The sequence below is a fragment of the Myripristis murdjan genome, chromosome 8, assembly GCF_902150065.1.
Source record: "Myripristis murdjan chromosome 8, fMyrMur1.1, whole genome shotgun sequence".
Lineage (NCBI taxonomy): Eukaryota > Metazoa > Chordata > Actinopteri > Holocentriformes > Holocentridae > Myripristis > Myripristis murdjan.
This window is the reverse complement of record NC_043987.1, coordinates 10,043,685-10,060,532: the sequence shown is the minus strand read 5'-3', so window position 1 is coordinate 10,060,532 and position 16,848 is coordinate 10,043,685. Positions and strand designations below refer to the sequence as shown.

General features: G+C 38.9%; 1 protein-coding gene and 1 pseudogene across 1 annotated transcript; one reads left to right on the top strand and one right to left on the bottom strand.

The window, feature by feature from the left end:
- The first annotated feature begins 548 nt into the window (after positions 1–548).
- Positions 549–1,164, top strand: LOC115363083 (glycoprotein-N-acetylgalactosamine 3-beta-galactosyltransferase 1-like; annotated as a pseudogene).
- A 2,650-nt stretch (positions 1,165–3,814) lies between these two features.
- On the bottom strand, positions 3,815–15,032 carry LOC115364436 (interferon-induced very large GTPase 1-like). Its single transcript, XM_030059007.1, has 8 exons — positions 14,957–15,032; positions 12,733–12,832; positions 11,845–12,024; positions 10,718–11,368; positions 10,375–10,421; positions 10,002–10,131; positions 9,793–9,830; positions 3,815–9,669 (listed from the first exon to the last, which is right to left on the bottom strand). The coding sequence occupies exons 3-8, from the start codon at positions 12,005–12,007 to the stop codon at positions 4,783–4,785; spliced, it is 5,916 nt and encodes a 1,971-aa protein (XP_029914867.1). The 5' UTR covers positions 12,008–12,024; positions 12,733–12,832; positions 14,957–15,032; the 3' UTR covers positions 3,815–4,782.
- Between the last annotated feature and the right edge of the window lie 1,816 nt (positions 15,033–16,848).

Below are 16,848 nucleotides of genomic sequence, written 5' to 3'. Positions count from 1 at the left end.
CTGTGAGCTACCGCTCATTACCAAACGTCTGGGTCACGTAAACCGGACCAATTAAATAATAAAATCAAATTCAGTCCTGATTCCCGTTTTTCCATTTCGTATTTTTGATCCGAGCCTAAAATTGAACTATGAAAAACCAGGCATATTTTGGATTTTGGTGTTAGATTACAAAACAAATAACAAAATAACCAGTCACTTTTTTTGATTAACAATTGAAAATAGAAAGAACAAATGATACACGGATTTTGTGTGTGTGTGTTGTTTTGTTTTTTTGTTTTTTAACTAATTTTCAGATCATTTTCTTGTAACTTTTTACTAATTTTCTTACAAATTTTCAGATCATTTCTTGCTAAGTTGCTCATCACCTTTTCCGATGTTTTTGAAAGAAAAAAGCCAGTTTGTACAGATTACTTGTTTAAATTCTTGTGGCTTTCAAAAGCATTTCAACACAGGAACTCTGACATGGATCCAGGTCTCCAAGTATATACTGCACATTTCTTATATTTTCAATAATTCCAGGTGAGCAAAAGGAGGCAGCAGCCAATCTCTCCCAGATGACGTGAATCCTGTGCTGGATCATGACAGGACCCAAGCACCTGCAGTCCAAACACCAAACACATCAACGAAACATGGGCCAAGTGCTGCAACAAAGTCCTACACGTGAGCTCTGTGAAAACTGATTTCCCCACCGTGGGGCTCAGTGTGGATGAGGGGAGGGAAAACCTCTACTAGAAGACAATCAGAGTAAATCCACCAGAGCCACTCAGACGAAGCGGAGTGGTTCCTGAAAGCTGACGGCAATACGATCCAGAGATGCCGCTGTACCTGGGGAGAAGGTTTAGCTCCTTTGACCAGCAAGGCTACATGAGCGGAGGTGCAGGTTATGTCCTCATGAGGAAGCAGTGAAAAGATTTGCTGGGGGCTCCAAAAGTGGGGAATGCAACAGTCACTCAGACATTGAGGATATGGTGTTGAGGAAATGTATGGAGACCATGAAGGTGGATCCTGCAGATTCCAGAGAGCTGAAAGGGGCGACAAACATTTCATCCCCTCCCACCTGGTCAGGCAGCCCACAAGACCACGGCTGAAATGGTGCAGAGGAAAAATAAAGGTGGGGGCAGATTTCATTTCCAGTTAAAGTTTGTCTTCTTCAATCATGACTGAAACTTTATCCAGCACAGACTGCTCTTATAGTCAAAACACAAAGCCTTTGGTCAAAACATTAGGAGGGTAAGACAGGAAGCGGCTCATGTAGAGAGCCAAAAGGATCCTAAAAGACAACACCCACCCCAGCCACAGCCTGTTCACTCTACTGCCGTCAGGCAAAAGATACAGAAGTATTCGCTGCCGTACCACCAGACTACAGAGCAGCTTCTTCCCTCAGGCTGTGAGACTACTAAATGCACCATCTGAACTCCTCCAGGCTTAATAATTCTATTTTCTACACAATCAATCAATTAATCTATCAAGAGGGAACCACATTTTATTTTCACTATACAACCTGTTGTATAATGACAAATAAACTTCCTTGCATCCTTGTATGTCTAAAGCAGGAACTGGCACTGGCACTGACGAGCTGCACAATATACTGAGATGCAAAGATACAACTTGAGCATACTTATAAAGCAGATGGAACATTTTTGGGGAAGTATAAATGAACTACAACTGGGAAGACCTTTCTCATTTGGCAACCCATATGAACAGGATGAGGATGCTGTTTTTGATTACTTTACTGATTTATTTTTACTGATTTATTAAAGAGGCAACAAAGAGCCTGATAAAAAGGGAAACAGTTTCAGACAGACTGGCAACAGCCAGACATACAACCAAAGGAGCTAATGTCACATGCATTCAGTTTCATGCTACAGGAGAAGTGAAACATGAATGCCAAAGTTGGTAAAGACTGTAACAACTGGAGAGGGATGTTGGGGTCTGAGGGACTGGGAGAGACTTTTGGGACATGCAGATTGTGTTTCAATCCACACGTTACAACAAATTTCACAAAACAATGCAAACAGCAGCATGGACTACTATGTTCATTGTCTCACCTTTCATTTTTCATGGGTTTTAAGCATTAGTGCATGTAGTCCTATCAACATTTATCTAAATGTCAAAATGTTTGCAGGATACTTACATTGGCCTCCTCAGTGCAGAGGCTGCGGTGTCGATTATAACCTAACCTGCAATGTAAGTTGCAGTTAAATACCTGGGACACCATGTACAGCTCCTTTCTTGTTTTATGAATTTGTTCATTTTATTTCTTGTTGCAGGATCCAGAATGCTGCTCTGACTTTGTAGTGTCATCTCACTACATTTATGCTGTTCAGCAGTACACTTTGGAGTACTTGACATATCATCTGCGGCCATATGGGTACAAATACAGATTTAATCTTGTGATGGCCACAGCCACACAGGGTAACACTGCCCCACCCTCACCACATTAGTTTCACTACAGTCTCATTATTTTATTACTTGCACAGGTTTATTTCATTTGCAGTCAACCACACCTCAACAAGTAACATCACAGTTTGTTTGATTTAGAATCTACTTATTTGCTTTAGCTGTACATTGTTTTACATGGAGTGCACACATTTTTACACTATAGGGTAATGGAAAGGAGTAATTTGTTATATTAATCATTTGTTTCTTTGTTTGAGTTTGTTTGAGTTAAAAAGCTGATGGAGGATCCTTCCTGGTAGAGGAAAAAAGGTATGGCTGAGGGCAGACTGCTGTTAAATGCTGAAGCCAGCTGACTGGACACGACCATGAGCTGCAAATGTTTTGGGCGTTTTGGGGTTTAGTATTTTTTGTATTTTGTTAAAGTTGATGTTAATTGTGTTCATCCCTTTGTCTGTTATTTGGTTTGGACAAGCCACTACATATGTTCCCTCATGTGTCATTATGTGAGGTCAATTTGTTCAGTTAACATCTGGTTTAGTTGCAGGTATATTGAGTTTAGTTATTTCTTGTTGACCTCTTTTATAGGCCTAGTATTTAAAATTTGTGGTTTGTAATAAGTTGCATTTTGGGGGGTAAATAAAACCCATCTTTTCATTTACATTACATTAAAATCTGCTAGGAGAGAGACTGTCTTCACACAAACATGCTGTATTAATCAGTTTAGTTACTGACCTCATTTACAAAGCTGTGTTAGTCACTATTACAAACGACAATTAATGAGAGATCCAGTCTATGAATTATTAGAGTTTGAAGAATGTTTTATTTAAAAATGTGCATAGGTAATATAAATGGTGTCAACCCAAATGGCTTTATGTTGTCACTGAAGCATCCTTTTCATATCTGATGAAATAATGGCTCTGAAACACATGCTTGAGGTGAGGTGTGCACACTGTTCAGCTCCTAGTAAATTATTCTCCTTTTTGAGCCTCAAAAAAGAGAAAAAGTTAATTGTCTTGCACCTGAATCATTTGCCTGGTTGTGCACACACTTGGTCTCTTCTTCTTATACAGAATATCATGATTTCACATGTTACATATAAATCCAGTTTGGTATGTGCAAAAAATGACAGGTAGAGCAAAAAAACACATTAGAACAAAGCCCTGTAATATGCACCTATAAAAATATCAAGGCTAACTGGATTAAATGAAAGTTAAGGTTCAACATAGTTCAATACTGAAAAAAGACATTTTTTCTTATCATGGTTTATCAATTCTTAAAGAAAAATATGTAACTTAAAAGAGTGGGAACATACCAAAAAAAAAAAAAAAAAAAAACTAAATGTAAACACCCATTCTGTAAGACATAAAACAAAATGTACATGTAGATCATATAATTAACAGTTCCAGTTTTTCCAAAAAAATGTAATTCCTTATAAAAAACATGCAATTTCAGCCTCATAAAAAACATAGACCACAAATATAATATTTCTGTTATGTCACACCGATTTTGAAATTGTAGAAAAAAAGTAAAACACTAAAAGCTTAAGAAAAAAGAAAAAAAATCAGATGATGGCTTGTATTCGTCACTTCTCATAATAAATGTCTCTGCTGAACCTCACACAGAGCAACAGTATGAAAAACAAACTGATATAATATGCACGGATAAAAAATATTAAGATATGTAAGATATAAGAAACTGTTTAAGCAACACATAGTTCAATACAAAACTTAAAAATATTGGAAACATACATATCCATTCTTTAATTCCAAACACACACAATGTATTCTACGAATTAGGTAATACAGCTGCAATACACACTGTAATATAAATATATGCTAGGAAATATATCTAAAAACAAAGATAACAATACTTGTGTTACATGTCAGAAACACTATCAGATGCAATTTATAGATAATAGTGAAAAAGCTAAAGAAAGCTGAAGATATGTCAATAAACTCTGACAGTGTATGCAGTTGTTTCCTTGCAACATAATTGCATACATCTTGTTTAAACAAACAAATTCCACATTTTAATCAAATGAAAAAAAAACAAAAACATCATGATTCATCTTACTGTGTGTAATACATTTAGTCTTCCTCCTTTATTGGCAAACTAACAGCATAACTATATGTATATATATTTATTCTCCTTTGCTGCCATTCCACACAGTGCCATTTCCCTACTTCTTAATGTAAGTACAGTGTCCTACAATGTAAGACACTGATGAATTCATTAATATCTGACTGATTCAGAACTCAGATTTCTCTCCAACAGTGTGATATTTTGCTGTCTTTTCCCATTTGTCCTTCACAGACACACTAATCTCTCAGAGATAAGGGCAAAATGAGGCTTTGCGAATCTCCTGCTGAGGGAGGACAGACTTCACATGTTCTCCAAACTTTTGATAGCTTCTTCTTTGGTGTGAGACTTCCACTCGCTGGGAATTTCTCCTCTGTTCTGGAATTTCAATCCATGGTGTTCCTCCAGTTCCTTCTGAAATCGGCATACAAACCACTTCCAATATATCAGCTTGGACTCATCAGGTGTAATACTCCAGTGAGCATATTTAGGTCCTGCAGTTCGGTATAGTTTAAATGGAATGCTCTGTTCTGAATTATAATGAGGGTAAAAATGATGATCACTTGCAACTGATGTTGAGCAGAAATTGATGCTAAATTCCACTGTACCTCTATAGTGCCACCCACTGATTCCATAAGGGCGATGAAAAGGGACACAGTGGTCATCAGGGCTGTGATCCTCCAGAGTGTTGGTGCAAATGGCATTACAGAAAGGACACTGTGCCCAGCAGGAACTGCACAGTTGGTCAATGAGAATTTCATCAGGCCTCACACTGAATTCCTCCATGCGGTGCACTGAGAGGCTTCCCATCTTCTCACTAACAGTTTCAAGGCCTTTGTCTAGCTCCTCCTTGAGAAAGTCAAAATTGTCTATATCACTAAAATTCTGCAAACAGTTAGTATTAAACTTGAGGTGATCTTTTAACAATCTGGAAAACTCCCCCATCCACATGTCAGTGTTTCCTCTTTGACTTCTAACTTTCTCTGTTGCACTGTGCACTGCTCGACTCAAAAGCTGCATTGTGCTGGTCACGTTTTTCTTGAGTATACTATCTACTTTGTCCTGTTGGGTGGAGATGTATTCCTTTACAGCCTTTTTTATGAAACTCTCTACTAGTTTCCTTGGGTGCTGAATGTACATCATGTATTTGTCAAAGTCCTCTTCTTCTGCTAGTGATTGCAAAATGTGTTTCTCTAAGTTTACCTTGTTTCCAGTGAAAGGTGGGAAACTAGACTTCATCTCTCCGGCCAGGTCAATGGCAGTCTTGTTGTACACAGCCTCATCGACAGAAGCCTCCAGTTGGCCACCAATCAACTCAGCAAGCACAGCAGCAGAGGAGTTATTTTTACAATAGCTCACAAATATGCTATAATATTGTTTTTTCTTGCTTTCCAAATACATGAGTGCATCATTGTTATTCCTGAAATTGTGGTGAGACTTTAAAAGCTGATTCCATGCAATGTCACAAACATACAGTAAGAGATCCACTTTAAACTCATTCTTAAATGCAAAAGGCTTCTTCCTTGATTCAGAGTCTTGCAGTTTTTCTTTCACTATTTTGAGTACTTCATGCAAGTAAGTCCTGTTGTAGCCTCTTGTAGCCACAGATTTGCTTTTAATTATGTCCATGGTCACTTTTTCAACATATCTAATGAGATCTCTGATTGCTCGTTGTTCTTCATGCGGCAAAGCACTGCTTGAGTCTAGTTGTACTTCTGGTCCAAATCCAAAGGATTTTTTGATACCCTCCCATAATCGGGTTACAATATTTTTTCTTTGTCTTTTTGTCTCCTTGGTCTCCCTCTCAGTGTCTTCAGATTGTTCACTTTTGTCTCCAAGATCTTGGTGCTTGGTAAGGGTCACATAATCAATAAAATTCCCAATTGTTGATATCTTTTTGTATTTACCAGAGTCTTTGCGTTCGTGCATAAGAGATGATTCAATACCAAGCTCTGTAAGAACACAAAACTCTTCCTCTTCTATGTCAATATTCTTTATCCGTCCGGTACCTTCAGTTAATTCATTGACCCACACATCCCAGACACTGTTGAACTGATGTTCTACATCAAGTTCAAGTTCAAGTCCCTCATTTTTGGCCATGTCTCTCAACTCACGAGCCAACTCTTTGCTCTTTTGTAGCAGTTTGTTCTCAAAGTCTGTCTTCTTATCATCTAGCTTTTTGCGAGCTTTCTTCTGCTGGATAACCTCCTCCAGTTTTCTTTTAACTCCCTTCATTTGTTCATCATGAAACTCCTTTATTTTGCTTTCAAATCGGCCTCGCCATTGAGCCAACATTTCTTTGTCTTCATTTTCATCAAAGTATGTCTTCATAGCTGTTTTGACTTCTTCATGAGAAGTGGTCATCTCCTTTATGAGATAACTGTGATCAACCTTGTCAAGGTTTTCATTTTCAATTCTGTTATGAAGTTGGTTTTCGATGTTCAGCAGGGCTTCCCTCAACATCCAAGTCCAGTTCCCATACTGAGCCTCAAGTTTTCTGTACACTGCAATTTCAAGTGTGTTTTTGAAACTGAAAACAAAGTGTTCATTCAGCAAGGCCTTCCAGAGGTCCAGAATGCGATTTTTGAATTGTAAAAGAGTCATCCCATTAGACTTTGATGCTTTTGAGAGAATGATGTTCTTCAGCTCTTGGATGCTCTCGCTGTAACCTGGGTTTGGAGGGGCCATAGGTGGACTTCCCTCCCACAGTTGGGCAAAGTATTTAACATCTTTTTGTACATCAAATGCAATGACATCACTGAAGCACTCAGCGTCACAAACCTCCTCTTTGGCAGCTAGTTGGGCCATCTTGTCCAGTTTTTCTTGTAAGCGCCTCCTTCCTTCCATGTTTCTCTCTCCAGCTCCAATATCAGTAACATTCTGGTGTACAAACACACAGCTTGGTGACAGGTTGACCTTCTTCATCCTCATGAATGCCTGTACAGCAATCTGAAGGATATCTTGCATCTCAGCTGCATTTTCTCCAAAAATGTTGACCAAAGTCAAGTTTCCAAGACCAATGACAAATGTTGCCAGTTCATTGTCATGGTGAAGATTGGTGTTCCCTTCCAACTCCAGAGCACGCAGTCCTTCAGTGTCCACAACTAGAACATAGTCAAACTTAAAGTCTTTCTGAATCTCCGCTGAAACTTTCACAAGCTGCATGAAGGCACCCCTTGTGCACCTGCCAGCACTTACAGCAAACTGCAACCCAAACATGGCATTCAGCATTGTTGATTTTCCGCTGCTTTGGAGGCCTAGAACTGACAAAACAAAAACTTGCTTGTCTCCCAGTTTCTCGATGACAACATCAAAAACACTACTGATCCAAGTTAATGGCACGTGACCAGCATCACCATCCAGAAGCTCCATTGGGTGTCCTGATATCATCAGCTCTGCAGCCAGTTCAGGGTACATGGACCAATTAGTCTGTCCTCTCTTTATTTTATTCGTCAGAGATGCACGGGCTTCGTAGAGCTGTCCCATTTCCCTAAAGATGTGCTCTAATCCAAATGTTGCTGACTGGAGTTTTGTTGATATTTCTTCAAGCTCAATTTGCAGATTTTTTAACTGATCTGATTTCTCATGTTTCTTCCTCAAAGCCAAGACCTCACACCACTTGTTATCATATTGTTGGAGAATCGCAGAGAGGTCATCTGTGGATAGGTCATCCAGTAAGATTCCAGTCCACTTCAGGAAATATATTTTCTCATTTGATGACAGCTTCTGGAGATTTTCAGTAAATAACTGCATAAGGGGACTGGACGGAATCTGATATTGTTTTTGTCGTATTTGCTTCAGTTCTTGCTGTCTCTGACATTTTTGCTTCTCAATTTGTCCCCTGAGGTGATATAGTTCTTTGTTTTTGTTGCACCACTCATGCCACAATTGGCCTTGACATTGGAGAAATGTCTCTTTGATCTTTGACACATCCAACTCATGAAACAATTCGAGTATCTGTAAAGCAGCACATTTCCCTTCTAAGCAGACCCCATCATTTTCATCCACTCTGATCCCAGGGACATTGGCCATAGTTTCAAGCTTGAAGGACACATCTTGCACAGACAACATTTTTCTGAGGATTTTTTTGAGTTCTTCAGGTACATCTGACTGACTTTTGTCTTTCAGACCCATCATGTATTTTCCAGGTTTCTTCTGAATTGCAGCGCTGTCATTATCAGCAATGAGACAGATGAGAGGCTTTGGAGACTTGAGAAGAGCTGAAATAATTGCTGAACTTTTGCCACCTTTTTTCACAGTTGGTAGTAGAACAACATTGACTGAAGCTTTTTCAATCAGTATGTCACGCTGTTTTTCATGTGCTAGAGCATCACCATGAAGATTGCAGAAGGCAATACAGTCACTGAAAGCATCATTAGATTTTCCAGCAGGGCAGTACCAGGCAATCTCTGCCACACCATCCATCAAGTAGCGAGACTTGCTGTTGCCTGGGCAGTTCCTATGAAAGAATGTGTTGTGACGGTTATTGATTAAAGCGTTCATCAGCTGAGATTTAGATGATGAGATTGAACCAAGACGGAAAAATGACACCATGGGTGTCTCAGCTTTATAGATAGGAATATTGCTCATTGTGACAATGTTTGAGTTATCTGTCCTCTTCCAGCTTTTTCTTATTTGTCTCAATGTCCACAGAGGACACTCAATATCCATTTTGAATGGATCAGGCACAAGCAGAGGTAAGGCGTACTGACACTGTGATAACTTGGTAACCATGTTCTGCCTGAGAAAATTATCTGAGCTGTGAAATACTGCCATCTGAACATCCATTGGATGAATGTCATGTCTGTCATGTTGATCAGTGTTTGGAACAGTGCTGAAAAAAACATCAAAATCATTTTCATCTGCATCCGTACTGTTGGCAGTTTGCACTTTGTTTGGATGACTCTCCTCAGCACTGTTCTGTTCTACAAGGATGTATCTGGCTCTGTGGTCTAGCATCATCAACCTCTGAAGAAAGGTTCGAGCTAAGTCCTGCTCAGATGTCTCTTGGTGCTGTTTTACGGGTGGGCCTAAGCTAAGAAAATTTTCTAGTGTCAACTTCTGTTGATTTTTGTAATTGTCGAGGCGAAGTCTGCTAAGCAATGTGTCAATGTCTCTTTGACTTTGCTCCGCTGAGGTGATCTCTTCTGAATTCTTCATAGAGTTTTCATAGAGTTGTGTCTCTCCATCCTGTAAACAAAATAATTAAATATGTAAAAAACAAACAAACAAACAAACAAACAAACAAAAAACATCTCACATGTGGAGTAATTGTTCCTACATATCTAGTAAATTTCAGTTCTACTTTCTTACCTGATCTTTGTCTTCATCTGTATATTCATTTATGCAACCTATTGAAATAAATCATTAGAGGGATGCAAGAAAGTGCTTGTAGATATGACACATTGATTTGTCTTTGTTTTTCTTTTAGTTGTTTAGTGAGTTATTAATTCAGTATTGCATTATTTGTAGACATTTTTAAATTACATTTAAGAGCATCCAAGTGATCACGCAATCAATACCTTTCTCATTTGCAGCAGATGTGTCAACAGACTCGATTTCAGAATCTCTTGTTATTGTCTTGTTATCTTGCTCAGCAGTTTCATTCGTCTCTGAGTTTATGACACCATCAGGTTCACTAACTGGTTCACACTAAGAAAACAGATGATTACATTTAATCTTTATTGAGCAAGATTAGTCACACTGAGAGTAAGAGCTGTTCAGGTGAAACCTAATCAAGAAAGCAGCATTAAGATAAATATGCAAGCTGAGGACCAATAACAGACAACGATCTTCAGCGTCTTCAAAAAGAAAGAGCAAAGTGAAACAAGCTACACAACCACAGAAAAACTCTTGTATGATAGTAACTACTGAATATTGATTACACAGTCTTACCTTATTCTTGGTTTCTACTGCATCCTCCAATTTATCCTCCTCTTCATCTATGGCAGAGTTTTGGAAGAAACACAGATTGCACCACGTCAAAGAGAAAGAAATCATTATATTTGTTCATGTATCCTTCTTTTGTTTAACGATGCATTATGCAATATTCCTGCAGATAAAGCAAAGTGAGGACTATAGAGAATAAACTAAAAAAAAAAGATTGAATCTATTTGGTTCTTGTCTAATGGTATGAAAACATACCTGTTAATTATTAGTAAAATGTGATGTTGTCCACAAATCTCTCTGCAGGTTTTATCTCTGTGTACCCACCAGAAACTCAACATTAAAATCTCACCACTTTCAGCCGTTTGATGAACCACAGAGTCGCTGGTCCTCTCTTCTTCACTGGTTTTTTGATCCATTATCAGCTGCTGCTCTTTGTTTTGAGTGCACACTGCTCCTCTGTAGCGGTTTGGCTCATTGTCAGAGACCATGACATCTATTTTTTCTATTAAAGCCATTATCTCTTTTTCATCACTCATATGTTTTGAACATGTGTGGTACCTTTTTTCATCTAATTCACTACTGGCTTTCAGGTCTGTCAGAGCACTGTCACATTTTTCATCTGAGCCATGAGTCACAACAGTAATGGCAAAAGCAAGTGATTCTTTCCCAAATATTTGTTCTAACCGCTGCACTCCTGAAGTGTAGTGGCTGACATGCTGACCATTTGATATCAGCAAGAGAAAGGCATGAATTCCCTGCTCATGTACAATCTGATCAATGTGACCCAGCAGTGACTCCTGTTCCAGCTGCTCAGCATTCTGAAGGCCAAGTAAGTTAATCACAGATATGTGCCGACCACACAAGTCATACAATTTGAATGAAAAGTGTATGCAATCATCTACTGCAGCTGCTTGGTCGTCATGGGCGAGTAAGAGGTTTCTTGATCCAGGCTGCACTGAATTTGTGTCACCAATCACCACAACCGTAAGCTCAGGCACCACTGGAACACAATGACAGGAGGAGCAGCAATTTTAGTATGTAAAACATGTCACATGTACTGGTGTAATCTTAGTAACTGATTCTCAATCCTCACAATTAGGGATGCACAATATTGGATTTTTTTTCCAATACCCAATATTTAACAAATCTTTTCCAGCCGATATATGCACATATAATTTTCCGCAGAGAACATCAAGTCTCTCCTGTGGTGGAAATAACATTTTATTATGCCTACTCTTATTGTGATGTCCCACTGACAGAAGCAGACATAAAACACGATGCGTTTCAAAATGTACACATTCACTGGAGCATCGAGTATTTATTTATGTGTCATCTCATCAGCCTGTCATGTTTGCAGAATTTTTCATTCTGTGCTGATGTTGATATTTCACCGCATCCCTCGTAGAAATGTAATAATTGAATCACAATGGCAATTTTAGGGGGTTATTAAGATAGTAGGCTGTAAAAGTCTCTCACATTTTTCTCCAGTTGATGAAGCACTCTCAGATGCTGGATTTATTTCCATCGGCGTATCAGCCTCGTCTGTAAAACGATCAGTAATGTCCTCATCCTGATCCTGATGCTCATCGGAGTCTCCTATCAGAAGACTTAAGGATTCTGTTTCCATGTCCTCCTCCATCCCATCTGCTTCTCATGCTGACAAAGACAGAAAACAAAGCTAATCAGGTAAATTCAATAATAAACAAAGACTAATATTGTAAAAAAAAAAATGGTTATTTACAGCAAGAGACCTCATTTTGCTTTCTAGGTGCACTGTCTATAATTCTTTTTTCAAACCTGTACAAAGTGAGCAGGTGTTACTGTTCGTTTTACAAACCAGTAGAGTACAAAGTGACAAAGTTATGCATGCAAGGCTTTTGCTGACATGGGTCAGACAACATTTAAACGTTGGAAAGCACGCACTCTTTTTAAATTTCTGTACTTTGCAGTAGTTTGCACCCATCTTTGGTTTATTGCATTTAGTTTACTTGACACAGAGCTTGTTTATTGCACTTTTTACACAACAGCAGTGTTTCCAAAAGATGCATTATTTTGCCTGTATTACCACTGAAAGCATAAATTTGTATCATCACTGTATCACAGATTTACAATAAATGGCAGAAGTCTTTTCAAATACTGAGTTAACGATTCATTGGTTTATTTATTCATGTATTTATTTGAGTTTATTATTCATATTTTCATTGACAGGCAAGAAGTAATTGCTATTGTGGAATGTGGAATGTGGGGAGTGTGTGTGTGTGTGTGTGTGTGTGTGTGTGTGTGTGTGTGTGTGTTCTGGGGTGGATGGCCCAAAATTCATTTTCTGCCCTGCCCAAACATTAAAGTGATAGTTTGAACTCTTACCCATACAGCGGTATTTACTGGTGTATGGGAGAGTAATCCACCAAGTTTGGTGTATTGAATCCTTCCCTGTTGTCAGAATGAGAGCTTCACCAGGACCGTGCTGCAAAAAACAACATGATTTTGAGAGATGACACAAAACTGAAAATTTGTTTTAAAGGATGCACAACAACACCCGTTTGTTTTGGCATTCATGAAAAGTCCACAGACTACACAGCCAAACGCTCATTATAGCCGGTGTTCTGGAAATTTGCGCTACCCTCACAGGATGAGCTACCAGTAGCTCATCCTGTCAGACTAGTCTGATTAACTAAGCTTCTCACTAGAAATGGCCTACCCTAGCAAAAAACATTGTTTAGTAACGATTCAGGTCAGATTTGCGTGAGAAGCAGACATACAGCCTCTATAAATGTGGCTATAAGTAAAGTAGCACATTCTGTCAGGTAGGGAATGTCTATCAGAATGACCTACTGCCTCTATAAATGTGGTTATAAGTAAAGTAGTACATTCTGTCAGGGTACTATAATCATGTTAAAAGTAGACTAGTTTATAATGAGCAACCAGCACATTTATCAACTTTACTCTTTTCATTATTATTTGCTATATCACAAGGACACCAATTTTCGTCAAGAACTTTTTTTTATTTATTCTTTGCATGTTTGCAGGAACAGATTTCCTACTTTGAACATGATTATAGTACCCTGACAGAATAGACATTTCCTACCTGACAGAATGTGCTACTCTACTTATAACCAGATCATGGGTAGCTCAAAATTATGGGTGTGTCCTCTGGATTTTTTTTTTGCTCTGCACATGCACACATTGTGTTGGTAGGTCATTCCGATCACGTTTTTATATGATTTAACTGTTTTTTATTTGTTACTCATGCAGATCAGCCTGGCATTTTAGAAAGAAGAACAAAAATCCTGAATTACAGATGAAAATGAGAATTTGGACTGTGGGTAAAAGCAGTTGGTTTGTCTTTAGTGAATAAAATGAGATCAGTTTATTTGATAGCCTACATGTCAAATATGAAGGCGTACAGAATAAACTTTCCATGTTTTCCTAAAATTTGTAAATTTGGTCTCACCAACGTAAATGGAAAGTGATAGTCTGCTTTATAATCCCGTTTGGGTGTGGGCATCTACTGACTCAAAATATGACAGTGACATCAGACGCCCATCTTGGTAGACTTTTGCTGTGGGACATAATTTAGTCTATCTAAATGTCAACATACTTTAGCACCACTTGTAGACCTATATATGTTTAACTATAACGTTATGATGATCAGTTTGAGAATTCATCAGCAGTCAGATAAAAGTCATTTCAAAATCTGCAGGGACGTCTAGTCTAGTTGCAGCTGCGCCAGCAGAACAAGGAGCAAAAATTTTAGCATATCTTTATGGAATTATGGAAGCCAATTTCCGTCAGGTAAATAAATAAATAAATAAAATAGGTAAGTCATAATTATGAGATAAAATATCGAAAGTGTGAGCTTAAAAGGTCATAATGATGAGATAACAGGGTCACAATTATGATTAAAAAATCGAAATTATGAGATTAAAAAGTGTGAATCAGTAAGCAAATTAAAGATTTCATCTGTTGTCAAGCTACATCTAAAATAATGCTCAGTGTCCTCACAGTCCAACTCAGACTGAACACAACTCACACCAACAGAACTCAGGCCAAAGAGCCGCTGCACTTTGACAGAACCTGAAAGAATCTCATAATTTCGACTTTCCTATCTCATTTCGACTTTTTATCTCATAATTATAATTTACCATAGCTATTTTAAAAAAAAAATCTCCCTGGCGGAAATGGGCTTCAACAGTAGATGATCGCACCAAAAACAACAAACAAACAAAAACAAACAAACAAACAAACAAAACACGTCCGCTTGAAGTCAATGTCTTCTCCTGATTTAATGTTGCGCTTAAGGCAAAATTTGGGTTGACAGACAACTTTTTAGATTATAGTTTTGTTAAGAGTATCCAAAAAGTGACGAAAGAAAACCAGTGCGCGCCAACAGGAACGACAGACACTCTGCTGCAGGACGTCAGGGGAGAGCGCTGTAAATGAAACTTAAACAGACTGTCTGGCCGTACAGAGAAAAGCTGCTCTCCCTGAAAAAAAAAAAACGGATTGTCTAGACTCTTCACTCTTGCTTTTACCACCACAGTTTTTTCTAGCCAATAAACCTCTGCACAGAAATGCTGTTTCTACTCACTTCTGCCTTGTGCGCTCTCAGCTCTGTGAGGAGTGTTGCCTCGTCTCTGTCGGTGCTGCCCTGTTGCAAACTCTCCCTCTTCCTCCCCTCCACAATGTACATCTAGTCGGTCTGAGGGAGTAGGTGGGGTGACAAAAATTGTGTGCTGGTGAGACGGAGCAATGCAAGTGATTTCCCAGAAACCACGTGATTTGCAGGAAAACAAAAGTTAAACACAAGGCACAGCTTGGGAATAGCACAAACTGTCAGTACCTACAGAGCTGCTGGGTAGAAAATATGGACACTAATCTTATTACATAGACAGTCATCATCGTTCATGCAGTCATCATTTTCCTGTTTCAATACAAAAATGTAGTGATAAAAAATGTTTGCTATTATCACAATAAAATCATTGCCTCTGATATGTCTGTTAGTTTTAGATGTGCACAAGGCTACATTTCAATTTAATTTCACATTTTTGCACACCAGCATTAAATGAATGTAGTCACATTAGCCTTACGCTACAGTTTTTATAGTTCTTGGAATTTTACTTATTCCTGTAAAATTTCATGTGTTTACAAAGTGTGTATGGAACCTATAGGCTTCATCACAAAGATTAATATGAAAATGCAGGAAAATCTGTACAAGCTGTTGGGCTACTGCGTTGTGAGATTCCCACGGTGACAGTGAGGAAAATACTTCCGAGCGGAAGCTAGGCCTACATGAGCGTCAGTGATAGCAGTGTCCATAACAACAGCCATAGCAACTATAGAAACCTGAAAGACTCTTCGTAATAACTAACAAAGTAAACATCATATACATTAACTGAACGAAGATTTTGGAAATAAAATGCATATTTCCCGCTAGAAATGTTATTGTGTTTGCTTGTCAAAGTTTAAGTTGGTGCACACTTGTGAATATAGTTTGTAATTACATCAACTGGACACATGACAAAAGAAAAAATATGATCAGCAATGATGATGCTTCCCTTGGTTGACTGTCATATTCCACAGATTGCCATGCTCAGAAGGCTGGAGGCCTTGGATCCAGATGAGTGCAACATCCTCCAATGGAATGGCTCTTTCCTCCACAGCGGACACATTTGTCTGGAGTTCGAGCTGCTGGCCATGAGTCTCCATGACTTTCTGCAGCACAGAGGTTACCTGTCTCTGTCTATGATGGTGATTCGTCCAAAGGCCTGTACCATAAAGCTGGATTTCGGCTTAGCGAGGTAACTTCAGGGTTAACCCTGGGTTTTCTGTACCATAAAGGTGGTTTACTTTTCATCTGGGTATGTTGCCGTGGTAACATACGCTGAACACCTAACCTGCTCCGGAGCAGGTTAAGTTCAGGATAAGAGCCATTTGATGATAACCCAGTGGATCGAGGTGCACAACTTGTGCAACTTTTTTTCCAAGTTACGCCGAGTATTTTTTTTCCCTTTCTTCTTCTTAGTTTGCTCATATTTAGTATTTAGGGTGTCTGCCCTGAAAAGTCCACGAGAGGTGATGCCAAATGTTTTACAGTCTTTAAGGCCCCAGTTCTACTGCAGGTCTGGTGAACTTTTTTCTTGTGTGGATACAGTTGTTGTCATGACAGGAGGTTGGTGGAGGACCCAAATGCAGGAGCCAGGAAGCTCAGAATACAACAAAATCTTTAATGACAGCAAAGACAATAACTGGACAAGAAACAGAACTCAAAACAGGACTTAAATACACAAGAACTAAATAGCTAACAAGACACACCTGGGGAAGGGGCTGGAGCACAAGAAAGGAGAACACAGAGGATAGGCTGAGGTTAAACACTGGGAGGGATCAGAACAATCAGGGATAATTGCCTCTGGCCTCTATGGCCTCTGCCAGCGAACCTGCAGACAGGTGAGGCCTCGACGAGCCTTTCCATACATCTCTATA